The sequence below is a fragment of the Halichoeres trimaculatus genome, unplaced genomic scaffold (assembly GCF_033239565.1).
Source record: "Halichoeres trimaculatus isolate MK-OKI-2021-1 unplaced genomic scaffold, fHalTri1.1 fHalTri1_scaffold_22, whole genome shotgun sequence".
Taxonomy (NCBI): domain Eukaryota; kingdom Metazoa; phylum Chordata; class Actinopteri; order Labriformes; family Labridae; genus Halichoeres; species Halichoeres trimaculatus.
The window spans coordinates 8,210,258-8,237,500 of record NW_027437200.1 but is presented as its reverse complement, the minus strand read 5'-3'; the positions used below and the strand labels follow the sequence as shown (position 1 = coordinate 8,237,500).

The 27,243-nt window shown below is 40.7% G+C and overlaps 1 protein-coding gene across 1 annotated transcript in view; it reads right to left on the bottom strand.

Moving 5' to 3' along the window:
* The window catches only part of tbc1d14 (TBC1 domain family, member 14), a 55,892-nt gene that overhangs the window by 25,991 nt on the left and 2,658 nt on the right, over positions 1 to 27,243 (bottom strand). The window contains exons 2-3 of the mRNA XM_074699360.1: positions 25,243 to 25,999; positions 16,131 to 16,254 (exon numbers count right to left, since the gene is read on the bottom strand). Coding sequence (XP_074555461.1) covers positions 16,131 to 16,254; positions 25,243 to 25,999 — 881 coding nt within the window. The remainder of the gene's footprint in view (positions 1 to 16,130; positions 16,255 to 25,242; positions 26,000 to 27,243) is intronic.

Here is a 27,243-nt window from a genome sequence, read left to right as displayed (position 1 = left end):
TCAGAGGTGCGGTGATGTAAAGGAAGAGAGAGGAGATGGAAAAGCTTGAGATGAGAGTGCCTGGAGGAGCTCTTGGGGATTGGTTATCTGGGGAGAGGAAAGCGATGAAGGATGAAAAGGGGGATGAGCGAGGCTGAGAGTTCAGAGTGTTAATGGAAAACGATCCTCAGCAGCTGGAGAGAGGAGTGGACTTCTGGTTCAGAGCAGAGCCACACAAAGGCTGGTGAAAAGTGTTTTTACTGACATTTTATTCTAAGTGTACATTAGCTGATGTGCAAACAAAGCTGAAAAAAAGCCCCTTGTGAATAAGTAGCCTCCATGTCACTGAAGACTTCAGCTTAAACGCTTCAGTAAACAAAGACTGACATTTATGTTTGAGGAACTAAAACTTTAGGGTTTATTTGTAGAGCCTAATGCAACGACCATAATGCTACAGCCATATGTCCCATAATCTGCAAGGACAGGGAACAGAAAATGGATGCAGTTGAAACTTCCTCTGTTTTGGACTCTGGATTCACCACAGGGTAGATGCAGAGAGATTCAGGATGCTCTGTACGAAAAGGACAACCTTTAGCAACAGAGTTTGAGACTTTAAGTTAAGTAATGGTTCAAAGAAAGGTAGATTCCTGCTGTGCAACTTCTTTGTTGTCATTTCAAGGTACATTATGCCTCACTTGCCTTTGGCAGCAGTGTCAAACTCACGTTAGTGGGCAGAACCAGTAAAATCACAGTCTAACTACCTTTATATATTAAACAGGTGCAAGTTTTTCCCTTTGTTTAAGTGCAAGTTGTAAAAAATATATTTATTGAACTATCCTTCTACCAAATACTTTATGAACAGCCTGGGATTTCTTAAGAAAATCAACAGGAAATTCAACAGAACTTGTTCTCTGTTTATCCATTACACATGAGCTTTATAACTGATCACAGTGTTTGTACAAAGGCCCAAAATGTTTAATCACAGGTATTTGGCTCTGAAAGATATTTTGCTGTACTAAAAGAAAAAAAAAGAAAGGAAAGGAAAAAGTCGTTCCCTCCTGCAGCCTTCAGCAACCCTTAGCTTGCATGTTTTAAAAAACTCCTTCTCATGGTCCGGCTTTGATGCTAGCGCTTTTTCATTAGCAACAGCCGACTTTCACCGCTGCATCACTGACTTCTGGGCACCAGATAAAAACAAACTGCTGTTCCTCAGACAAAGCAGCAATTTATGGATCTCTTCTCTTCTCTGCTGTCCTTGCAAGCTGTTGTATCATTCTCCACGCTGAGTCTCATAGTGCCAAATATCATATTCCTAGAGCACTAAAACATCTGCATTCAAACCAAGTACACATCTTTCCCATTCACCTTTGCATTCATCTTTGACACCCCCTGGCCTAACATGGACGTAAATCTTTCAGGATTAAATGAATCTTGCAGTAGGGATGTCCTGATATTACATTTTCACTTCCAATACGATACCGATACTGCAGCATTGAGTATTGGCCGATTCCGATATTAATCCGATACGATATCAGCATTAAACATACATACTTTTATTACTTATTTTGTAGGGCTGCACGATTATCGCAATCGCAATCGCAATCGCAATCGCAATCGCAATCGCAATCGCAATGTCAGCACATGCAATTCAGATTTTTCTCCATGATAACCAAGCAAGTCTGTAGACTCATCATGACACAACTTTTTTTATTAAATCACAAGCACAATCGCAATCGCAATCGCAATATTGTCCACCTAATCGCAAATCGCACCTTTTCCCCAAATCGTGCAGCACTACTATTTTGTAGTATGTCTGTCATGTTAGAAAAGGCTTGATTAAGTGATATTATTCAAACAAAGAACAGTAGTCAGCAACAGTAGGTATGAGGAAAAACTGACCCATTTATTATAAACCAATGGCTAACAGAAACTGCTTATATTGGAGATTTTAGATGCATTCCAATACGATACCGATACTTGTTTTTTTTTGCTGATATAGGACCGATATCTGATATCAATAACGGACTGGGACACCTCTACCCTGCAGTCCTCAAACAAATGTAGTTTGGTTTAGCTTTGCTAAAAATGATTCTGGCAACAAAAGAGAGCAGGTCTGTAACAACAACAAAACATCTCTTGTTGATGAAAACGCCATGCCACAGCTGTAGTAACTCATCTCATCTCCTAACAACCTGCAACAAAAAACAGCTCAGCTCACTTTTTTTCCTGACACATTTTTCAGCAATATTCTACAAAACTGTTTTGTACAAGTTCATATCAGACATTACTTGTCCATCTGTTGTAAGCTGTTCCTTCACACATGCATTCAGTCTCAAAAAGTCAAAAACCCTGTCTTCACTTCTGGGAATGGTTCGCTGGCTTTGTTGATGATTTATTAGACAGGTAATAGTCAAGCCTTGTTTGCTGGATTATTAAAGACAGCCTTCCCCAGAGGAACAGCTGCAGACTGATTAAAGAGGATACTGAGAGCTTTGCACCCTGGGAGTGGATGGATGCTGCAGAGACAGAAGAGGAGTAAGGAGGGAAGGGAAAACCTGGCACCTGTTCAACAGCTCTGCAGGTGTTGGCTACAAGGTGAAACACTAGATGGGTTTTGTGTGAATTTGGATGGAGAGGTGTGTGTGAGAGCAGGATGAGATTCAGCCTACATCTACAGGATATCAGGATCAGTTATCCCTGATTCAACCCAATCAGTCTGATGAAATGAGGAGTTTTCTGATTCACTCGTACAGATTCATCTGAACTGCCAGGAAACATCAGACACTAAAAACCTGACGGATTAAATCAATCCAAAACTCCCCAAGCTGCATATTTTATTTCCCAGAATAAAAGTGATTCATTTGACACTTCTTTCAGCCCATTGCATGTTTGGTTTGTAACTTAAAGCTGCAGGAATAGCAACAGTATCCCATGATTACCTGCTGCTACAGCAACCAGCTCTGCCACATTGGCGTTCAGTTCCTGGTGGTGATGTAAGAGCTCTCTGAGTGCGCTGACTGACAGGCTGGCCGTCGAGCTGCACGCTAATGGTCTGTAGGATTCAAAACTATGGATGCTGAGTAACAATACCATGAGAGATGAGTCAGATCATTTTGAGTAGAATCGGATCATGTTGCCGGAGTTCGTCTGACACTTTTATTTTAAACTGCTGCCTGGCTCGGTGAACAAACTGGTTTCCAGATCTGCTTTAAATTGGTACCTCGGCATCATATCTGCAGGAAGACACGACTTGTTTCCGCAATAAGTGGTGCTGTGAGATGAAAGGCCACAGCGGGGTGCTTAGTCTTGTTTCACTGCATGCCAAACTCGACTTTAAAGTGGAAACAGCTCGAGGCAGCCCCAAAGGAGTTTTCAACAACCCCTCAAGCACAGAATCAAGAGTGACTGAATCAAGAAGGCGTCAGCAGGTTCATTGTTCTGATCAGTTCTCCAAATGCCATCATGGCTCCTTTATGCAAAGTCATACAACTGTGATTAAGTCCTCATCGCCCAAGCACCATCAGGACCTGGACTTCTATTATTTTGACCTTAAAGAGTCTGAGATCATGCCCCAGAAAGCTTCTCCTCTCTTTCAGTAACAGTTTGATCTTTCTGTTGTTGGTTGAGAGTTATGGTAATGAGAACATCTCAAATGACTTGTTGCCTGTGATTGAAATATTGTTGCTCATGGATTCTTATCTGTACTAAAATATTCCAGATATTTATGTAACTTTTTTTAGTTAGCCCACATGTTTGAGGAGTTACAGTAACTTGTAGAATGGGAACACTGGTACTCTGATGGTTGTTAAAGTGTGACGGCCAAAATACACCAGATGTGTCCCTAGTCCAGATCTACTACATCATGACACTGGATCAGAAAGTTTCTTATTCAAGTCATTAGCCACAGTTACATGAGGAGTTTTTTGTCTTTCCGAATGGAATCTTTCCGAATGACTTTTCCGAAAACAACAGTATACATGGAAAGGAATATTCCAATCTCTGGTCTACATGCGCCGCTGTAATCAAACAGAATAGTCAATGGGGCATGCGCAGAAAAACGTAAACATCACGAGATTTATCAAAGCTGGAGGACGACAGTTTGTTTATCACGGTGTTGCAATACTCCATATTGCGAGTTTGTCGTCCGTCCAGTCTTGAAATTATGTTCATTTCTTTCAAAGTTTGGATAAAAAACAGACTCTCCACAGCAGTCCAGTGCTGACGGCTCGCCGCCATTTTTAAAGTTGAGGAATGTCTCTAGTTGCGTCTTACGTCATATCTGAGCATGCGCTGAAGGAACACACCCTGACAACTTTCCGTTTGAGTGGATACATGAAACCTCAATTGGTTTGGGTAAAGGAATATTCCACCCCTGTGAAACAGAATAAATGTCCATTTGGATTGGCACTTTTCTTTCAGCATGAGGTGTATACAAAGGTTAAATTCTTTCTGTTTGAGCAAATAAACCAAATGCAAGCGGAATATTTGAGTCCATGTATATGTGACAAATGTGTCAGCTCACTCTAGGTCTGCTACGTCCTCTCTCCTGACCTCCCAAAAGGATCAGAGACAAAATAAAACAAAATGTGTCAAAACCAGATTTTTTTAACTTGACTAAAACAATAAACAGACAGAATTGGCAAAGTCAGACCAGAAGTCAACAGATATGAGGTTTTACAGCCTGACACAAATGACAAGAGGCTTGTCATTGAGGGGGGAAGCACAGGAAGTCCTCGTTCTTGCAAGCCATGTCTGGTGTCCAACATGGGAGTTGCCAGATGACACCGCACGCAGTCAACACGCAATAGGGTGGACCCGAACTCTAGACACATCTGTGGTAGTCCTGGCTTTTAACAACTCAATCAGCAGCCAGAAGAGAAATCAACCAGTATTTTCAAATTAAGTTCAAGACCCTTGCAAAAGAAGAACCACCAATTATACTGCTGCTCACCAAAATATTGCAGCATTGATGTCCTGCCTGCTAACTGTTCATAAGGTCCTGACCAGGGGGTAAAATATTCACATCACTTCCCTCTGATTAAAACTGGTTTAAATACTCAAAAAAAGCTATTTAACAGTGGGGCTTCCAAACTTTTTTTGCACATGACCCCAAAAAAAGGCGCACCAGAGACCCCTGCTGAGAGAATACACTGACAGGCCAATTTGAAAACAGACCAATTTCTGTTTGCAAGTTTTTATGACAAATTGAGCCCATATTTATGAGTTTCTGACTGCATATGAGATTTTGAGGTATTTTCCTCATTTAAGTATTGAACAGTTCTAGGAATGGGTACTGAATTAGGTACTTTTATAGGTACCGACCGAAATCTGTCAAAAGTACCGGGTACCGAAAAACCAAAAGGTACCATGTTCAGGTACCTAAATGCATCTTTGTGACTATGAGGGAGTGGAAGAGTAGGAGATTTTCCATGCAGGACATGAACACAGCATTACAAGGTTATATATCAAAGAATATATATGTCAAATTGAAAAACAAAAAATATATACCATTAAACAAATTGATATTTTTTTAACCAAATGAGCACAAAAAAGTATCGAAAATTGGTACCGTTGAGTACCGGTACCGACTGCCAGGTACCGGGCATCGGTACCATATTGTTTTTTATGTGAAAGGTACCCATCCCTAAACAGTTCTGTTATTTTGTGTTTCTTTGAGCATTAGATCCCGATTCACAACATTTGCTTTAAATTATCATTGTGGGCACAGTATAACAATATGAGGGTCTACATTTTTATGTGTTCACCCTGTGTGACTTTTTTGACGTTTGATTATCTCCAGTACCAGGTGAGAGACCTGGCTGGTGCCCCTTAAAAATCAGTCTAGTACATATGAACTAAATTAGAGTAGTTGGTCAAATGGTCACAAACAAGTAAAGCAATGGTACAGGTATGTGGATGTTCACCTGTGAAGAGGGCCAAAGGTTTGAAACTCTATCTCTGTAAATGTTTGTCACACTCTCTGACCAATGCCAAAAATGACTTTGTGATCCTGTAAGGATGTAGGTTGTGACTTGGAAATTCTGAAAATCTCTGCTGGACTGTCAGATGTTTAGCTGACTGTGTTTAAAGTCATGGCAGTCATGCTTCTCTCAGGATTAACTGTAAGGGTACATTCAGGTGGTTGAAAAACCTATTTGACTCTCCATTTCTGCACATTTTACAGCATAAATTCTCAAAACATGCTACAAGCATCTCTGGTTAGCTTTGATGGTTGACACTGAATCATAAAGATGTAAACAGGCATCTTTTAAGAAATCCACCACACCATCCACTGAATGTAGGCCATGACAAGCGTCAGTCACATGGGTGTCCTATCTGGTTACTCAAAGTAACAAAAAAAGGTAACTGACACCGGTTTAAGATCGGATACAAAACTGCTGAGGTAAAAACATACAAGAGCCTGATTTTCATTTCTTTCAACACACCTATATTTTAATTACAAGTTCATTATCTGGAAGCTTTGTTGGAGCTAAATGAGGAAAATGGAAAAGCCCAGATTAACAGACAGAGCCTGAAGTCCCAAACACTCTGTTTCTTTCCTGGAGAGTGTAAATGAAACAGTCTCCCTGAATCAATCTGTTAAATGAGCTGTCGCTTTAACGGCTGCAGAGATAACAGGAGGAGGAAATCCCCTGACATGCTTCAAAAAGCCAAAATTGAAAAAAGATAGTGCAACAAAAGCACGTGCGTCAGTGTGACAGCACCAAGTTAAACAAGTGCAGTATGACATTAATCCATCATGCTGAAAATTCGTCTTTCAAACACATCCTCTATCACCAGCCTGACACGCAGCACAGAGCTACAAGCAGCTGAAAGAGACGATTATGTGAAACCCGATCCGTCCTCTTTCCCTGCTGCCTCTATTTCACGCTCCGACTACCGATGCCCTCTGATTGAGCCAGACAAGGAGAGAGACAGTGGGTCACCCGCTTTTCAAAAGCTCACTCACCATGAACGCTGCAGTTCCTTACAGACAGCAGTCCTCCAGTGGGATGGGGGGGTTGTTTCCAAAACCTCAGCCTACTGTCATTGCTGCTCCTGAGGGCTCACTCCTGGCAACCGTGCACCCAGGAGTGAGAACACAGAGAGGAGGAGGAGGACGAGACGGAAGAGGAGGTGAAGAAGGAGGGCAGAGGGACAGACAGGCTGCCGACAGAGGGACACACCCCGCATTGGAAAGGATGCAGCAGCAGCAGAAGCAGCATGATACCCTCTATCACCTCCACCCTACTCTATCTGTCTCTCTGAGCTGTGACGCTACACTGAGCTGCTCTGCACCAGGTCTGTGTGTGTGTGTGTGTGTGTGTGTGTGTGTGTGTCAGCAAATCAGCACCACTGTGTGTTATTAGTCACCATCCCTGCGCTGAAAGAAGCTCTGCGCTCTGCCGAGTCCTGGCAGGCATCCTAATCAACCCCAGAGTAACGGATCAGGTTTCAGCTGCTCAGCTTTCAGCTCTCTGATTCAAGGTGGGACTGGAAAGGTAGCACAGTTAGTTTCAGCTTACTGGAAGAGTCAGAGACTGCAGGACTTACAGAAATCTCTCTCTTAGATTCAGGTCAGTAATCTCCAAAGGGAAAAAAAAAGGTTGAAATATTTTGAGTGATATAAATGAGACGAAAAAAGGAAATTAATAAAACCTGTTTCCACATCCAGATCAAGGATGATGATCTTGGATCAGCGTTACAGTCTCCCACAAACTACTCAGGATAAAGATTATAAAAAGTCACATCTACAGGAGGAACGAGGAGGATTCTGCAGCTAAAGATGAAACTTAACACTGAGAAATCAAAGACAGACGTCTTTCCTTCATCACTTACAGGATATGTAATCCTACATGACTGGTAGATGAATGTATCTCGTAAAGAAGCAAAGTGTCCTTTTCAAAAGCAGGAAAACACTTCTCCGCTGATTTCAAGAGAATGACAGAAAAAGATTTAAAAAGTATTTTAATCCGAGGATTAACAGTCAGCGATTAGACCCACTGAGCGAGCGCAGGACCCATCATTACAGTCTCCTTCAAACTGATGGGGATGAAGTTTAGAGAAATTTACAGCTACAGGAGTTAGAGGAACTCTGCTGCTTGTGCTAGATTTTAAGACGCACACAAACCTTGAAGAATCAGGGATGAATTTACGTCTTTTCTGTCACTTACATAAAACGATAAATAAAACTCCATGACCTTATATATCTGGAAGCGCTTTGATTTTACATTTAGTCTGCTTTTAGCCACAACAAAGTTACTGATGTTGTGAATTTGGTGACTCTGCTCCAGCCCCTGGTGTAAGCCATTTTTTTCTTGTAGCCCAGCAAGAAGCTGTTGCCACTAGGGATAGACCGTTTATTAGCCAGGCTGATTATCAGGGCCGATATTTGGCATTTAGAGGCATGTCGGCATAGGCCTCCTTTTTAAGCTGACGACCGATGAGAAACAAATTTAAAACTGTGTTGTGGCTCTGATGCAACCGCGCCACTGCACTACCCAGTCCCCAGCACTGTCTCAACCCACAGTACCATCTGGTTGGTTACAATCAGAGCCATGGCTTGGGAAAGAGCCAATGAGCAGTGCAGTTATTACAATTATTGCAGTTACATTGAAATTTTGGAAAACTTTATTTACTGTAGAAAACTTAAGCTTTTTATATTTTTGTTTTCATTTAACTTAATAAAACATGCTGCTAAGCCTGGGAGCTGTTTAATAAACTCATGCTTAAAGGTATTTGAATGAAAGTAAGTGTTGGAGTTTGTATTATTCAAAATTTTAACACCAATATTTTCACTTTGACTGCAAATCAGAGCCCGACCGATATGGGATTTTTGGGGCCGATGTCGATGCCGATACTGGGGGCAAAAAGAAGCTGATATCCAATATATCGACTGATATCCGATATATTTGCTGTTATATGTAATAAATTCATTGATATACAGAGGATATACTGTTTATGAACACAAATTATGACTAGCTATTAAAAAGTTTCATCTTCCATTTAATGAATGGGGCTAAACTAGATTTTAAGAAACAATTTCGCTGCTTTCAAAACATGCAATAAATACAATTACAACAAAATACATTGAAACATTTTCAAAAAAAATTTCAACCAAAACAATAACTGGTGAATTTATAAGCCCAGATTAATCCTGCATGGCATCATAAAGTGAGGCGCTGTGTAGTAGCCTTGTATTAATTAACACACAGGAACAGGAGCGAAAGAATCTCTGCAAAGCAAATTTTTTTATGATCAGTTACATTTTGGCCGATGTTGATTAATCGGTGACAGGCTATAATTGGCCGATTAATCAGGTGGGCCGATTAATCGGTCGGGCTCTACTGCAAATTAACATCGGCTTCAAATATCGGTTATCGGCCTCCTTCACTACAAATAATCAGTATCTGTATCTACCCGGAAAAATCCTTTATCGGTCTATCTCTAGTTGCCACTCTAGGACCAGTTTTTTGTGTACGAGGAGGATCAAACGGTGGTTGAATCCAAGGGGCAACATCCGGTGAGTAAAAATGAAGCCTATGCGGAAGTGCAAAAAGTCGTCGTGTATCGAGAATCCGCTTGAGGCTGGCTGCAGAAAGACCCGGAGTCATGTACACACCCAGCCAAAAAAACTGACTTTTACGAAGTTATTAGGATCGTTTGATTTTCCTATCAGACGCACAGCTCAGGTCATGTGACTGCTGGGCGCCCTGTAGCTGCGCAGAGAAAAACTCACAGCTGTCGTAATAGTGAATGTGGCTGCGTCCATGGATTGGCTTCATTTAACGGTTTCAGAAACAGACAGGTGACGTCGCAGAGGCTACGTCCATGTTTTATACAGTCTATGGTTGAATCACAAAGACAGAGATAGATTAGAGTTGGCAGCAGCTCCGAACCAGACAGGGTTAAAGTTTTTATAAACGGAGTAACTAAAAACTCCACGAGTGATACTTTAAATCCCAGAAATCAGGGTCCGCCAGTTTTTCAGTACAGCTCATATCTTGGTTAGTTTTAGACAAAATCAGTGAGTTTCCAGCACCTGACGAGCCGCCTCTTTCTTCAGTAACAAACCAAGGATACCTGCTCTGTATGGTGTGATCTCTACACACATTCACAATCTGATTAAAAAAAAAAAAGTTATCTTTTCCAACACGGGGCACTGGCATCAACACAAACTTAAAGTTCCTCGCAGCAGCTTTAACTGTTACTTTTTTCAAAGCAGAAGTAGATAAATAGATTCCTATTTATGAATAAAACTTTCTTATATCAACTCAAAGATGTTAAATATCTGGAAAATAATCATCTCACAAGCTCAAGAAAAATGACAAAAATTGTGCAAAAACATCTGAATCAGTCATTATTTTGTTCACTCTGAAAAGGATTTAATTGACTCAACATTAAAATTCAAACCCCTGCTGGGACTATTCTCTACTTTTAATTCAACATCCCGCTCACTGCGACATGTTTGGGCTGACAGAGTGTGATTTAGAGGCTCAGCAGGCCACAAAACTTCCTATTTAATCACTTTTACAGCCGGCCTCATGCTGAGGCTTCCAGATGTATTGAAAGTCTCTGAACTCACAGCGACACAAAGAGGTGTAAATTACATGAAAGCTGGATTCACAGCGTTCTTCTGTAGGGGAAAGGTTGCAGGTGGAAATAGCTCACTCTTTGTCTGGTAGCAGCTGAACAATGACCTGAGCAAATAAAGCCTTCCACACATAAAAAAAACGGGTTTACACACCACCTTCGGACTGCTGCTTCAGAAGGAAGACAAAGGGCTGAAAGCTGAGCTGTGTAGCTGACTCTTGAGGTCTGATATAAGGTTACAAACACACAGGAGATGGACTTAAGGACAAGTGGGTGTGTTTGTTTCTGCACCCACTCTTGTGTAGGAGAGTGTGTGGATCCTGGGGGCACGCATTTTAACAAACAACAAAAAGAGGATATTCAACATAACAAGCATTTTAAAGCCAGAGTGTGACATGTGCAAAGAGCTGATTTGTCAACACTTTGAGCTGAACATTAACAGCACAGAGAGCACAGACGCAGGGTCAGTGGGAGCAAAAAAACAGGTTTCCACTGGCTCTAATTACAGGCTGCCATCTTGTTCCCTGGTTTCTTTTACCGTCAGGGAGCTGTCGTGATCTCCAATTGTGATAATTTTCCTCTCTGTTCTCTGTATGGTGGTGGGAAAACAGAGGAGTGCTCGAGCACCAGCTGGCTATTGCACAAAGTGCTCACAGAGACCTTGACATTTAGAGTTTCAGCTGAGCAGCACCAACACTGTAACACATGCTCTGAGCATATTCAGCAACAACTGTTGTCGTTAAAATCTTTTAGATAGCAAAAAGACCACCTAATTCAGACAAAGAAGGCCGCAGCTTAACAACTAAAGCTTCTGTACAAAGGGCAAGCAGAAGGCCTTTAACAATACATTTTAACTAACACGGGACAAAATATCGATATGGCAATATATACTCAGCCTAACACATTGATTTAAGTACCACAGGGTATATGCTAAAATTCTGAGGTTGATTTCAATACCTTTTTAAGACTTTTTCAAAAACCTTTAAAAAAGTTTTAAGACTTTATCGCAACTTTCAGTTGTTGTTGGCGTCCACTTTTTAACAATTGTAGTTTTTTACAGAAATGATGTAAGCAAAGGAGGAATAAAGCTTGAAGGAACAAATGAAACTAAATGCAGGTTTATCGACACTCCCACAAAAAGGAAAAAACAGTTGTTCGAGGCCAACTTGCTGAAGAAAATGAGAAATTATTTAATCATTTTTAAAATTTAGGACATGTGCCAGAGAAAGTGTGATTTGCTTCAATGTTGTATTTAATTTCTCTTGATGAAGCTAGAAATGACATTAATTTATAGCTGGTGTTTATACCGCTCACAATCCTTATTGTTGTATTTTATTGTAACTAGAGTCTTTATGTATTTTTTTATTCTATTCTTTTTTATTTTTGTATTTTTCAACTGACTCCATCGATTTCTGCTGTTAACACAACATTTTTCCAGTTTGGGATCAATAAAGTAACTCTATTCTTTTCTATTCTATTCTATTTTAGAGCTTTATCGGCTGAATGTTTAACGTCCCAATCAGGGGACAGTCACAAGTAGGAAAATAAATATTTATGGATATTTTTTGAGTCAAAGCTTGAATACCTATGAAATTTAATACCTCATAAAACCACAATTAAGACTTTTTAATACTTTTTAAGGCCCTTAATTTTCCCAAAATTGATTTATCAACTTAAATATTTTTTAAGACCCAGCGGACACCCTGTACCAATATGCCTGTGCTAAATATCACCAACCTCTTCCCTGAAAATATTGAGACCACTTAACTCCTCCAGCAGCACAATGGATGTAACATCTTGTGAATTAGATACCGTGAACTGGTGTTAATTGGCCCCAAGAAGAAGTTTGTAGTTGCATAAAACACACTTGATCAAAGTTTTCAGGCCAGTTTCAAGAATTTACATTTAGCTCTGTTTGATCTTAAAAGTGAATAAATAGAGTTTCGAAATGCAAAAAGAAGAAATGGAAATGAGGAAAAAAAAACAAAAGAGTAAGTCAGGCGCACTGGTGAAGTTATTTTTAAGTCTACCTCGACTTTTTGTTCCCTAACCCTTGGGACCTTCAAGAACACTTAAAATGTTAGTCTGACTGCGTCCAAACTCAGCAGGGATAGCGTGTTGTGAGAGGCCTTGCTGATGCTGCTCAACAATCGCCCATGATCAAGTGAGAAAGCTTTTTTTGACCTTCACCATCTGAAGTTAATGATGGCGCAAATACCTGACAGAAAGTCACATTGACTCCACATATGCACAGATTTGGGCTTTTACTATCGACCAGCCTAGTTTGCTGTAATTCTTTTATGCAATTGCTCAATCTATTTTTTTTTGTATCACTCTTATTTCTTCTCTTTGCACTTTGAAGCTCTACTTACAACCTTCATAAAATCCAACAGTGGAAAACGTAAGTTTGTGCAATTTTTAAACAAATAATAAAACATTTCATTCAAGGAGCCTTTCAAGACACCAAAAGATGCCATACAAAACAGATTAAAAACACTTAAACAAAAGTTAAAAAAATAAAATTGATATTCTAGTCTTAACTGGTTTTAGGATTTGGATCAGGTATCCACCAGGAAAAAACAGCGGGTAATAAAGGGCAGTGAAAGAAGCAAGTCACTTTTCAATAAGCAAGACAGAACTATTGGACATCATGTGTAAACAGAGTTATAAAAGTGTGCTTCAAAGCTTCTGTCCCTGAACACAACATTAAGTAAGGGCCAAAACCATGTGTGCCTCATGTTAAATATCACATCAAGAAGTGGTCATTCAGCTGTACTTCCTCTGTGTATGAAAGGTTGGTTTCTCAGCATGTGTTGTTCTAAAAATAGTCTAAAAGCTACAACGTGGCTGATGGGAGTGTTCAGCTTTTTGTGCTCCAGGTATTACAGAACACACCTGAGAATGCTCTCAGCTGCCACACTTAACAACATAATGTTCTTGATAAATGAGACAACCTCTGCTCTACAGTGGCATACATAATACGTGTCATCCTTCCTGAGTTATAATCATAACACCGATTACTTGATGGTCAATGTTTTCCTCAGGGTTTCACTGATAAGCTCTGCTTAAAGGCATTAAAGCTATCTGCTCATCCATGTGACCTTTAAACAACAGCTGCTCTAAAAACAAGCACCCTGAGCACTGATCTAAAGGCTTAATAACCTTTCAGTGTAAACCATGAAATAATCATTTAGCTTAAAGGGTTTTTCACAAAAAACCTTTGAATCAATATGCTATAATCTGAAAAGATTTACACCTCTGGAAACCTGGGTTCACTTCTCTGTTCTTCAGCAGAGCCAGCAGTTAAAGATAATCTTCTTCCTGTTTGTGATTCCCTTCCTCACTCACCCTTCCAGGTACATCTGAAAACTAAAACTTATTATGTTGTGATTCATTATCCCCCAGCACAATTTTATCTGTTTCTGGCTTTTCAAAAGTACTTCAGTGTCAGAGTAACATTTAACCAAGAAGATCTTTACTTTAACTTGAGTAATGAAGTTGCAAACTTTGTCCGCCACCGCTTACAACACACAAAGAAAACCAAATGGTCTGTAAACAAAAGTAAAAAAAAACTCCTGTTGCATCATTTGACAAATATTTATTTTCAGGTCAAACACAAAACACAGCCGAGAGAAGCTTCAGATGTTTCAGAGTCAACAAAACAAAGTTGGCCTGAGGGAGCAGTGAAGCTGATTTTACAGTCGTTGGTGAAATGTTGCTCAAGTTCAGCCACAACTAAACTGCATCAACAATAAAAAATCAAAAAGAGATTAAATTTAGGAATGAAATGCAACTCAAATGTTTTAAAAATGAATTCTGTCCTTGTTTTTTAAATATTATGACCAAGAGGTTCAAAGATATGTTGTAACAACCTTGATGGATTATTTCTGTATCAATGAGGAGACTGTAACGGCTTAAAGACTTTATCTCATGTTTGCTCAACATGCTCATCACATCTTGGCAGCATGCTGGGTCACCATAGGATAAATAAGGTTGTTTTATGTTGGTATTAAAGCATTACTGCATCTAAGAGGTTTTTACATTAAATTTTCTAGCAAGAGCCTGCAGCTATGTTACAGATCATTCAAAGTATACATGAGAAATTATTTAATTTGCTGGATGTTTAAAACACTGCGTCGAGGATGGGGACCAAGAACTGGTACCAGACGAGGAACAGTTTGGGCCTTAAAAAAGCCTTTGGCTTGAACAGGAGACTGAAGCAATCCAATTGAGCAACGATGTAAAATGTCTGTGGCTGTGTGATTTCAAGCATCAGTGGACAAACAAGTGACAAACTGCAACATGTTGATGCAGAGCAGCATCTAATCTTAGAGGTGCTGCCTGTTTGAAGCTCCATCCTCGGATGTTTCAGTTTAAATAGTGACCTTGTTTTTGGAGATTTTTAACAGAACCAATCATTGGTTATCAGTTGGAAAAAAAAGTCCTGCTGAATGCATCTTGGTTTATTTTTTCATCATAATGGCAAATATTCTCCTAACCTGTCTCTTAAATGAAAACCTAAAGGGGTATGTGAGGGTGAGTTTTCAACAGCTGTTGTGCCATTCAGGTAAAGGTCTCCAGTTAACTGGGTTACTCTTTAAACTGGAACACTGGTCTGTCTGGAATTCAGTCAGGTGAAGGAAAGTACAGTATGTCCTAATGTTAATGACAGTGTTTTGTTAGCTTTAGCAAAAAGCATGTGGGCTGTGAACATCCATGGGGATTAATAAAGCAGAATTGAAAATCAAACTTGTGTCCCCCACCACTTATGTATTTATTTAAATTAGAATTTCAGAGTATTTTTTGTTATTAATTTTTAAGCTTTTTTTATACTGATCCTTGTTTTGTCTCTAACTCTGCTTGATTTCTCACTTTATTTATGGATGCCTTTATAATCATGTAATCCTCTGTGTTCTAAAATTGTTGTTCTATTGTTTTTTACTTTCACTTTGTCTTATTTTGTTATGCTATGGAACAGAAAGCACCTTGTCTTTATAATCCTCACTGAGAGTTTGAGTGAAATGTTCGAAATAATCATTTAAAAAATAATAATAGTAATAAAGCAGAAACGATAAAGACACTCATTTTAAAAAAATTGTATTATTCCCTGTTGTCACACTACACACCCTCGTAACATAAAGGACATTGAGAAGGACTGGGTGCAGGAATCTAACCCCCTCACATCTAAAATAAAAAGAAAAACATAAATAGTAATAGAGAGGTGAATCATACACACTTCTTCTAATACTGAAACTCCATCAGTGCCGCTGTGTTCTTACACACTGCACCCTGATATGGAGTGATGTCACAGAGTGACTTCACATCATGTTATGGCGTTTAAAGGGCACGAGAGGCATGTAGTGTAAACACACAGCAGAGGTGTCACATTCACACACTCATACACGCTCATTCACACAGCAGTGTTCAGCCCTGCTGGGCCAAACGCGACACATCGCCACGTGACCACATCCTTTCCTCAGTTCAGCGCCAAGCTACCCCCGAGAGAGGGTCAGGGACATATTATGTGACAATGCTTGGGTCTAAAACGTGTGTTCTACCTTCTGAATCCTCTTGGGGTCCTTGGTGGGGGTTTCCCGGGGTGGGACTTTTCCAAACAGTTTCCAGCCTGGATCTTTCTGCTCCTCTGGGCGACTGTCCTTCACCTTCCTGGCAAACAGGCTCCTGAGAGACAAACGGAGGACAGACAAATAAGGCCGCCATACCTCTGAGCTGAGACCGGAGAGATCACAGAGTCACTGATGAGATACTGAGATCACAACAAATACTTTCACAGTTTGGTCCTTCAGGCCAATAAATGCTCAGAGAAACATAGATTTGATGAAGCTGAGAGCTCTCTCTAACTGTAGTTAGCCCGAACAAGAGCTACAACATGATTTTGATCAGAACACACTCACATTAATGCTCTTCTGTTGAATGGAATTCAGCTATAAGCCCAGGACGAGATGTTCTGACAATATCTGGAGCTCATATCTTACTGAAATCTTTATAATAATAATAAAGGATAATGTAATTTAAATCCAGAGAAAGTGTAAAGCCACAACAGCCTGGTGGCTAGATGATACTGGACGAGGAGCAGTCACCAGGGTTCACTCCCCAGTCTCTCCCCCATCTTCTGCTCTATCCTCTGTTCTTTCCTCTCTAAATAAAAGCAGAAAGATCCAGAAATATAAGGCAAAGAAGAAAAAACATAATCAGAGAAATAAATGTATATCCAACCAAAAGAACACCCCAGTTGAGTAGTCTGTGATCTGTATTTATCTGCTGGAAATGATTTGAAACCAACTCATGATCTGTCCTTCACCTCTCCAGACAGTTTCTCTGTTTCAAGTATGACTGAAGTGAATATCAACCACTGAATCTCTACAGCTCGAAATCACCTGGTGCTAAAATAGCACATGCAAAGCTCCAGAGAACACTCCCTCTCCAATCAACAGGCCTCACTGTGCCATTTAGAAAGCTGCTCCTTTCATCAGCTTCCACAGAGCTGCTAGCGGAGGCTTTAATTAGAGGTCTGAACAGAGAGAAGCCGTGAAAAGACATGAATAAAGGGTCAGATAAAAGGCCTCTTCTGGCCACATCACATGACATGCACAGCCTGGTTGAAGAGCTGTGACATCACAGGAGCTGTGTCCTCTGTATGTCTAAGCTGAACCTGATGTACAAACAGCTCACCTTGATTAAAAGGTTCACAACTCGCTTACCAACAAGAAGAAATACTATCTTTTAGGGTTTGAATATAAGCTGAGTTGAAACCACATGTCCCTATTGCTGTGGACCCTGGAGAAGTTTTCTCAAACTGACCTCTGACCAAATCAGTGGGTCCTGACCTGTCTGGTTGCCTTCAGGCTGGCGATGATAGGAGACAAGCTGCCAAACTGTGAGCAGACACAGCTTCAGGCTGAAGACTGAAGACTTCATTCACTGATAACTCACCATGTTTGCTGAAGCTCCCATGAAACGACTGACTTCAAGACATGAGGGCTTCACTCTGCTTTCAAAAACATCTCTGTCTGTGATTCAACCGTCACTTTCCACTTCAACACTGGTAATGGTTGTTTTTAGAAGAGATGAGCCATGGTCTTCAAATGTTTTATTTCTGACTGAATTGTTCATGTGACCACAGTCTTAATTCAAAATGTGTTTTTTTCTGATGTTTTGTCAGCCTCTTGCTGTGATGCTAGACACCTCCAGACAGTTTTTTTAAGTCCTTTTAAATGTCTTTACAAAAAGACTCAAAACCAGCTTGATGTCTCTGGTCCTTGGCTTTAAAGTGATACTCCGGGATGGAACAAGTTGGGTCCTATCACAAGGTTTAGGGCAGAAATGACCCCTACAGCAGTGTTTTTGTGCAGCAGAAGCCCAGAGCGCTCGCACCAAACACCCCCTCCCTGCTCCTCTGCCGGTTTCCTCTGCACTCAGACGGGGCCATTTTTTACTTGACCAAAAACACGAATAAATGGACTCCCACCAAAAAAGTCTGATATCGGTCTGCATTCACGCTTTATTTAGAGAACTTTCAGTGCGTTACTTTCACACAAAAACACCGCTAAATAAGGGTCTACTTCTCATCGTGTTGTAAAACGGCGCTACCTCCGCTGCAGAGCCACAGCTGGCTACGAGACGCTCGCTGCTTAGTGTATCCGCGCGCAAGGCGTGCCAGATATAAACAAACACAGGTAGTCTGCCAGGACGAAGAGACACAATGAGAACTAGAGCCTTATTTAGCTGTGTTTTTGTGTGAAAGTAACGCGCTGAAAATTCTCTAAATAAAGCATGAATGCAGACCGATATCAGATTTTTTCAGTCGGAGTCCGTTTATTTGTGTTTTTGGTCAAGTAAAATATTGCCCCATCTGAGTGCAGAGGAAACTGGCAGAGGAGCAGGGAGGGGGTGTTTGGTGCGTGTGCTCTGGGCTTCTGCTGCACAAAATCACTGCTGTAGGGGTAATTTCTGCCCTAAACCTTGTGATAGGACCCAACTTGTTCCATCCCAGAGTATCACTTTAAAGTGGCACTGCATTAAAAACCAGACATGACCCTCTGGTGGAAATCACTGCAGACAGCTGAAAATCACCTCCAGAAAAACACTGTTTGTAAACACAGTTAATCAGAAATGCAGCTGAAATTTGTAACATGGGTAGAGGAAACCATTTATAGGATGCAAGCTTCACTCTTTCTGTCAAAACAGTCACTTTTAAATACAAAAAAGAGGGAGAAGCAAAAAGAAAAACTTAGGTTGAATCATGTGTGCATGCTTTAAAAAGCCTGATCAGCATTAGCACGGGTCCACTTCAGGTTGACGGGTCAAAGTCAAAGACTGAGCAGCTGATCACACCCCGCTGTGTTAACTTATAAAACTGAGCACAGATACACATTAACCTCAGCTCACTGCTGCCTGTCAGAACATCAGATTATGTGTTAACCTTTAGCCTGGAGACTTTTCTGCTTTTCATGTGCACAGCCCATCTCATAAGTCAGTCAAATTTCATTCATTTCACGTCAGAAGGTGCACACGTGCAGTCAGAGAACACGTGAACGCATCAGCTCCACACCTTTAACTTTACTTTACAGAGACAACGCCTCCTTCATACCATGTTACACATCACAACTGCATTTTTTCACTCTGCAAACAAATGCTGTCGTAATCAAGGACAGCGTGAGCAGCGAGAGGTGTTTCCTCATTCTGTGTATGACTCGAGGCTCCGAGGAGGAAGTGGAATGACAACACAGGTATCAAGAGCCAGCACGTTACGAGAGTTCACACAAACTGTGACAAAGCAGCAGGCAGCTTTCTTTAAAAGTTCCTTCAGAGAAAGAAAACAGAGAAATGCTGGAGGAAAGGCTTTGTCCTTTTTGATTACAGAAAGAGCTCAGTGTTGTGTCTTTAATCACAGTAAGCACAAGGACAGAGGGAGATTTCAGAGGCAGACTGCAATTCAAAGACACAGAGGAGAGGAAAACATTTAAATCCAAGCTAAAAGAGGAATAAAAAAATGGTGGTACAATCAGTGAGGATGGAAGAAAACACCTCAAACAAAAGGTTTCAGAAGAGCTTTTATCTGGGATTAGCTCCAGTAGTGATGGGTTTCATCAGCTGTTAGATTTTTAATGACTGATGCAGTTCTTGGATAAATTTACGGTATCTAACTGAGTTTTCTGTACCTGATATCCATGAAGATTAGAGAAGGGTAATGATAAGATTTTATTGATAACAATACCATTTTCAATTCCACTTATTGATCCGATTCTTAATCCATTCTGTTAGCAATTCCTCCAGTGAATTTTCTGTGTACAAAAGGCTTAACAGGTTTTCTGTATCAACAACATTTTGTTAAGTTCACAAACAAATGAATATGACATGACCCTCTTGGTATTTAACACCAGGTTTTAACATGTTGGTAGTGTTGCCACCTTAGCATGATATTACAGCTTTGCAAAAAGTGTGCTTTGAGTTGTTAGCATCTGTTTTGGTAAAGTGAAGCTTTCAATCACATCAAGCTCTCTGCCACTGTCTTGGAAATTCTGCCATTAAGTGACGAGTGTGATCGATGTGTGGCACATCACACAATGTTGACGCAGGGTCCAGCTGCTTCGAGGTAATGTAAAGAATGGACAAGAGAATAGTTAAGCCTAAAGGCAAATGATGTGGCTGAATCGAACCATTTCTAATCGATTCTTAATAGGAACCGGTTATCAATACCCATCCAGTCATTTAAGAATCTCAACCCAACAGTTCACTGTGTATAAAACAGGAAAATCATCACTCTCTGTGGAAAGTTATTTTAAATTAATCTGTTTTTCATTTTTTGGAGTAATGGTGGACACTGGAGCTGGACTGTCAAAAAGAAAAAGCAGGAGCAGGGAAAAGCTGAATGGAAGAGTGATAGAGCACGAGCTAAGGCCTGAACCACACGTATATGGATATAATCCTAAACGCACATTTTTCTGTCCAATTTGGCCTCTCAACCACATGAACACGGAGATTTCACCCACATAAACAGAGATTTTTAAAAACGGATAAAAAAGTAAGAAATAAAAAAATATCCGGTTGAGTGGATTCGTGTAGTGGTGTTAAACGGAGCTGGTGTTGACACGATGACGTCAAGCGCCTAGCAACAAGTCACTAGTGCATACTACATACCATGATACTGACTGCGCATGCTCATAATCTTCTTCTTCTATGGTTTTCACACTTTGTTAACCTGCCACTTTTCGGCCAGGCATGGCATTGCAGGCTTCAGAGGCGATCGTTTTCAGTTTGGCTTCTTCATATGGACAGAGATATTTCTGTGGTGTGGACGGAGATTTTTTTTTAAACAAGGACAAAGATATCAGGTCAAAAAAATATCCATAAACGTGTGGTTCAGGCCTAAAACACGGGCTAGGCTGTTTGTGATAATGTTCAGTCCAACCCACATGCAGCAGTTATTCTGCACTGGTCTGTGCTAAAAAGAAGATCTGTTTTCTTTTAATTTTCATCCAAAACAAATGCACTGCATTGGCAAGAGTCATGTCTTTAAGACAGAAGTCATGGGAAACAGTCTTTTGTCTTTCCCTGCACTTAAAACAGTCTGGAAGATGGGTTCTCTTTTCTTAAACTCTCTGAGATAAAATACTTATCTCAAGAAACATTCATCCAAAGTTACACATAGCATCTCTTTCAAACATCAGCTTTGTAAAGCAGACACTGATCTGTTCAAAAATGAAGATACGGATCTCAGACACACATGGGGGTAATCCCTGCACGCAATAAACCCTGGAGTTATCACAATTTTACAACAGTGCAAAAACATACCATTTGTGATAAAACTTTACTGTAATTAATGGAAATGATTTGACTTGTATTGATGAAAGAGAGGGCAAAGAAAATGTGTACAAAATCTTACCTTTTTTTTGACTTGGAACAGTTTCTGTGACAAATAAGAGACTCACAGATAAGTTTTAGTGTTAATAGATTAACAAAGAACCAATATGACCTCAAAGCAGCTATCCTGAAAAATCCTTTAAAAAATGAGAATCAAACAACAGTATTTGCAGAGCAGGGCTGCGCTGAGGTGAAACTGTAACCCAGCTATGAACTGTAGAGAGCGATGACCTTGAGTAAACCCTGAACTGCCATAAACACACTCAACACAGATTAAAGTGCAGAGGCTACTTGAGCACCAACATCCTACCTCAGAGACCGACTGAGACAAAGCATTAACTCTCTTACCCTCTGGTTTTGACAAAATATCATATTTTAAGATTTCCTGTGAGCCACTAAACAAATTTTTTCAAAGGAAAGACCAAGATTTGCATTCAGAGTAAGCAAATGTGCCTCAACGTGACAGCTGAATGGCTGCAGATATGGTCGACTGCTCATGTGGAACAGAGACAACGTCCATGAGGGCTGGCAGAGGAGCCTGTTTGGATGACTAGAGTCGAGTTTCCAATGAGTGTTGAAGATTTAAAAACTCTTGTGTTCTGTCCTGTGTGTGTGTGCAAAGAGGTGATAAGGTTTAAAAGACCTGGCACTGAAACACCAAACAAGCAAGTACAAGAAGAGAGAGAAGCAGAGAACGTTCAGTTTCCTCCTCATCATAAAAGAGCTGAGTGAGCAGGGCGTAGGACCATCAAACAATAAATTCAAAGAGCAGGATGTTTAGAAGAAAAGACCATTTCTCAAACAAATCCGTCTCTTACTGGGTGCTGCGTGTGGACCATTAAACTGATTCTTCCAAAGCACATTGTGTCTGTGTTTTCTTACCTGTCAATGTACAGAAGAAGTGATGGGGTCGCCATCCTGAAAACTTTGATTCAGAATCCTTTCCCCAAAAGAAACTACAGAAAAATTAGCAAAAAAGTGTAAATAAAGGAGACAAAACTCCTAGTTAAAATCAAAACTTAAACAGTCAGAATACGATCCATAACTTTGACTTTGGTTACTCCAGAGAGAGGACAAAAAGGAGTCCCATGCAGAGAGTTTGTTCAGGCAGAGTGAAACTGAAGGGAGAGACTCTCAGAGGCCTGACTTCACAGATGGGAGGGGAAGAATGGGAGGAATGGGTGTGAGGAGAAGTCTGTTCTGTAGGGAATGAATAACTCCTGCAAGTGAGGGAGGAGAGATAACAGACAGAGATAAGGAGGAAGAGGAGGATCCTTTTGGTGTGATAAATCAGCTTTTTCACATGTAACACCCTCATGACAGCTGTATGCTCCAACAACCAGGCTGGGATTTACTGACACACAAATACGGTTAAAATCAACTGGAGCTGGAGCTGGAGCTGCTTAAAGCACAGGTCTTTCAAACACTGCCACACTAAAACACCCCATCAGGAGACTAAGATCAATATATTTATCTGTAAGCAACACCACAACACCTGATCCAGCAACCCAGACACCTTGTCCTCAGTGTAGTGCTGAACTAACACATAGTGTCTATTCAAAGGTCCCATATTGTGCAAAAAACACTTTAGTCTTTTAGTAAAATTTGTGGGTCTTTGACTTTCCTCCTAGCCCACAAAACGTGATATTGAATGACAAAACCTGTACTTAGTAGTGCTTGTGAACGTAAAATCCTGACCTAAAACGAGCTGTTTGGATTTTGGGGATTTGCTGACATCAGCGATTCCCTTTTTTGACCAATCAGGAGCAAGTCTGACCTGATTGGTCCACTGGAGCAGATACCCCCGAACACCCTCCCCGTTGCTGCTCCAGCAGCCATCGCTGCCATCACTGCTCTGTTTTTGGCCGTTAACAGCCACATAACGCCATGCACAAGCTTCCCGTCTCAGAAGAAGACAAAGTCGCTAGAGTTCATTTATTAAGGAAATGTGCCAACAACACTCAGTAAAACTGTGCATGTGTGTGATAGTCACTTCACGGCCGACTGCTTTTCCAACTTTGGACAGTCCAACAGAGGGCCAGCGAATAGACTGGTCCTGAATCCAGGCGCATTACCAACCATCCGCCAACAAACCTCAGACCCTGGAAATGTGAGTATTTTAAATGCTGTGTACTGTGGAGCAGATGTAAGAGCTTTTTCTCAGTGTCCCCCCTGTCTCTGTGTTAGCTTCAGGATGCTAACTTTAGCTGCGGTTAGCCTGTTGTTTTAGACTGTAATGTTGAGCTTCGCTGTTATCTAAACATTGTGCATTCGGAGCTTGTGAAGAGTGGGGCGGTATCAGCGGTGGCTCATTTACATATGAAGGTCACGCCCACTAAATCAGAGCGTTCTGAACAGAGGGGCTATGAGAGCCTGGAAACAATGCTGCTGTGCTTGATTTATTGGCTTTTTGGACCAAAACATGTTACTATCATTTCATGAAGACATCAATGATTCATATTAAACTGCAGAAAAGGAGCAGAATATGGGACCTTTCAAGAGATTTCTTAACAGATTACGTCTAGTTGTCACCAGATAAAAGATCTTGCAAGAAAGTAAAGGGATCATCAGGCAAATCATTTCCTACAAGAGGCATCACACAACATGTCAGAGAACCAATGATACACTGGAACCAAATAATCTGTTTGAGATGAGCCATGACTTTCACATATTTGAAGAGTTGCTGACTTCACTATAATATAAAGCTTCATGTGACTATTATCTCATCTAAAGAGACAAATCCTAAAGAGACAAGCTGTAAGACTGCCTACCTGAAGATAAGATGTCCCAGCCTTTCTTACAAGCTTCCAGATGAAGGTCAGAGACAGACACATTGCAGATGAACACATTTTTTAAGTCCTGAATTATTTGTAGTTCCACACTTCTTCAGAACATGTCCTATGGAACATCTATGCAAGGACAAAGCATGCACTGCAGCCCATTAAGGAAGTTTCACAAAACTGCAAAGTTGGATTTTATAATAATACAGCCCATACTAATGACAACAAGCAGGAAATGCATCCATGGATGTTTTGGGCGAGACTTTTGCCAGCGCTGTTACGTAATGACCCCAAGGAGGAGGCTGAGGCTTTTACAGCTTCAAGTTTACAATTTATTACCTAACGATGTCATTAAAGTAACAGCCGTCATTACCTCGTTATAAAAACAGCTTTAACAACCTCGAACTAAAACCTGGATCTTGTTGAATTCTGTACACACACACACTAACTACACACACCATAAAACACACGGCAGGTGTTGGGCTGTTCAAAGAGCCGGCTCCAGACGCCTTTTTAAAGTGAAACCTCTCTATTGTTCATTAAAAAGTGGAATGTGAAGGATTAAAATCCAACCAATGAAGCCAAATGAGGAACCACTCAAAGTGACTTCTGACTGACTTCAATGAACTCACATGTTGCTCTACAAACACATTTGCACTATGTCAAAGCTCAGCCCATTACTACTGTATGTAAATAAGAGTCCTAGAGGAGGTCTGTATGTGTAAACAGAGAGTGCTTCCCGGTTTGTTTGATCACCACTGAGCAGACTGATACGACCTCTTCCACCTGAAGATTTAGTATCCTTCTTACAAACACAGAAGCTGTGAATCCCAAGCAGTCGCTGAAGCTCTCTTACTTAAGCTAGACTTTTAAAAGAGCTCTGAGAAAAGCCTTACATTTGTTACATTACTCCAAGCACTTTAATATAGTGTCTGCAGCACAGGAGACAGAGAGACCTGGAGACGAGCTCCTGTAAAGCCTGACGTACTGATGTGTGTCTGCTCACCTGTTGAATAAAGTTGCCAGAGGTCCCAGTTTCTTCGGCCTCCCATCCTCTTCCTGTCCCATGACCCCTGACTCTGGACTCCACAGGTTTCTGGGGTTTCCCGGTGACGATGACAGGGTCACGTCTGAGAAGTGAGCTGCATGGCTGATGTCGGTCTCCAGCGTAACGATGGCGCTGGAGTCTGATGTAACAGTGAAATCCAAGATGTCTTCATTGGAGACAGACAGCTCAGTGCTCATGCTCGACACACTGCACACAGAGATGTCATCGCTGCGATTCAAGGCACCGCCCCCAACGCTCTTCCCCGTGGTGGCGGACAACCTGAGTGCGGGGCTGAAGAGGCGGATGGAGTCATACCCACTGCGAGGGAAGGTAGAGGATTTACGGATAGTGTTGCTGTCTGAATGATCATCCAAAGGCAGGGTCGCAGGAGAATCCTGAGAGGGGTCCAGGATGAGGCCTCCGTCACCTGGGCGGAGGCCATGGATAATGGGCTCTGGGGGGTTGATCTCCAGAGTCGGGATCCCTGAGTCCTGTGAAGACAAGCTGTGGCAGTCCTGGTTCAGGTCTGAGCAGCTCTTTTGGGGGCTGCTGTAGTAGATGGGCGTGGAGGAGCAGGGGGGCGCATATGCAGGGATGATGGGATCGCTGTGCATGCTGGGAACATGGCAGTTGTTGTTGGTTTGAGTGTGGAGGTCAGAGGCAGACATGTCCCTCATAACATAGCCATTTTCTACTATTGTTCCTCCAGAAACACCTAAAAAAATAATACATAAATCAGCAATATGTTAAATTTGTGCTCTTTCAATCCATTTTCACACTTATTTTAGTAATAATGGGAAAAATCTTGGAGGGAATATTTGAATTGATGCAGATCAAAGGAAATTAAACCCATATTCAAAAAGTCAATTCCAAGACCTGACAAAACTGTGTAGGGATGTGAAAATCATTTCTGAACATGAATAATTGTTTGTAGATTGTTGCATGGCCAAGAGCAGCCATTTACAAAGTCAGAAAGTCAATTAAGGCCTGAGGTTCATTTTCATATAACCCTCAGCTTTCATCTTATGGTGAATTAATTATGGCACTAAAATAAGTTGTGGTCTACATTTACATTTTCTACAAGGTCTCAAACCAAAGTATATCTAACATTTCACTAAACCTTCTGCAGAAACCCAACAACTCTTACAGCTGACATGTTTAAATGAATGTATTTATCATGGTGAAAGTGTGAGAGTTCAAAAAACACATTAGAGGACACAAGACTGGTTTAAAGCTACCAAATGGAGCAGAAAAGGGAAAAAATGGTGCAAAAAATAGTCAAGAATGCAGGATAAGAAATACTTGGGGCTAAAAATGCTGTTTTTAGATAAAATATTAAATGAATACGAAAAACAACCGTGAAAAAATCCAGATCCTGATCCTGACATCAAAAAAAAATCCTGACATATTTTCCTCATATTGCCCCTAAACGGAGAACATTTTCTTTGGTCAGAAGCAGAGTCTGCTGATGTTTACGCAGCAAGTAACACTGCAGAAAACTGACCACTGAGCATTTGGTATCTAGAGACACCTGAGGTACAGGTGAGGTTTGATTTCTTAGGTCTGTTATAATGGCACAAGGATGTTTGAGCACACAGTGACTGATTTTTACAGAAATCTCTAAAAGCAATAGTTAACAAATAGAGCAAATGTGTTACTTTCAATTTGTCAGTAAAAACTGCTTGCCCTGCTTTATATGATCAATAATAATAATAATAATAATAATAATAATAATAATAATAATAATAGTAATGAGAGTCTAACATACTATTACATTGTCCTTGTGTACATATATATGCATAAGTCTATTTTCTTATATTTATATATAAATATGTATATTATATAGCTGTATGTATGTGTACATAGGTGTAAACTAAACAAATCTATTTAGGTACACAAATTGAACGTAATAGATTTTTTTCTAAGTACAAACGGGAGAGAGAGTATATATGTATATAT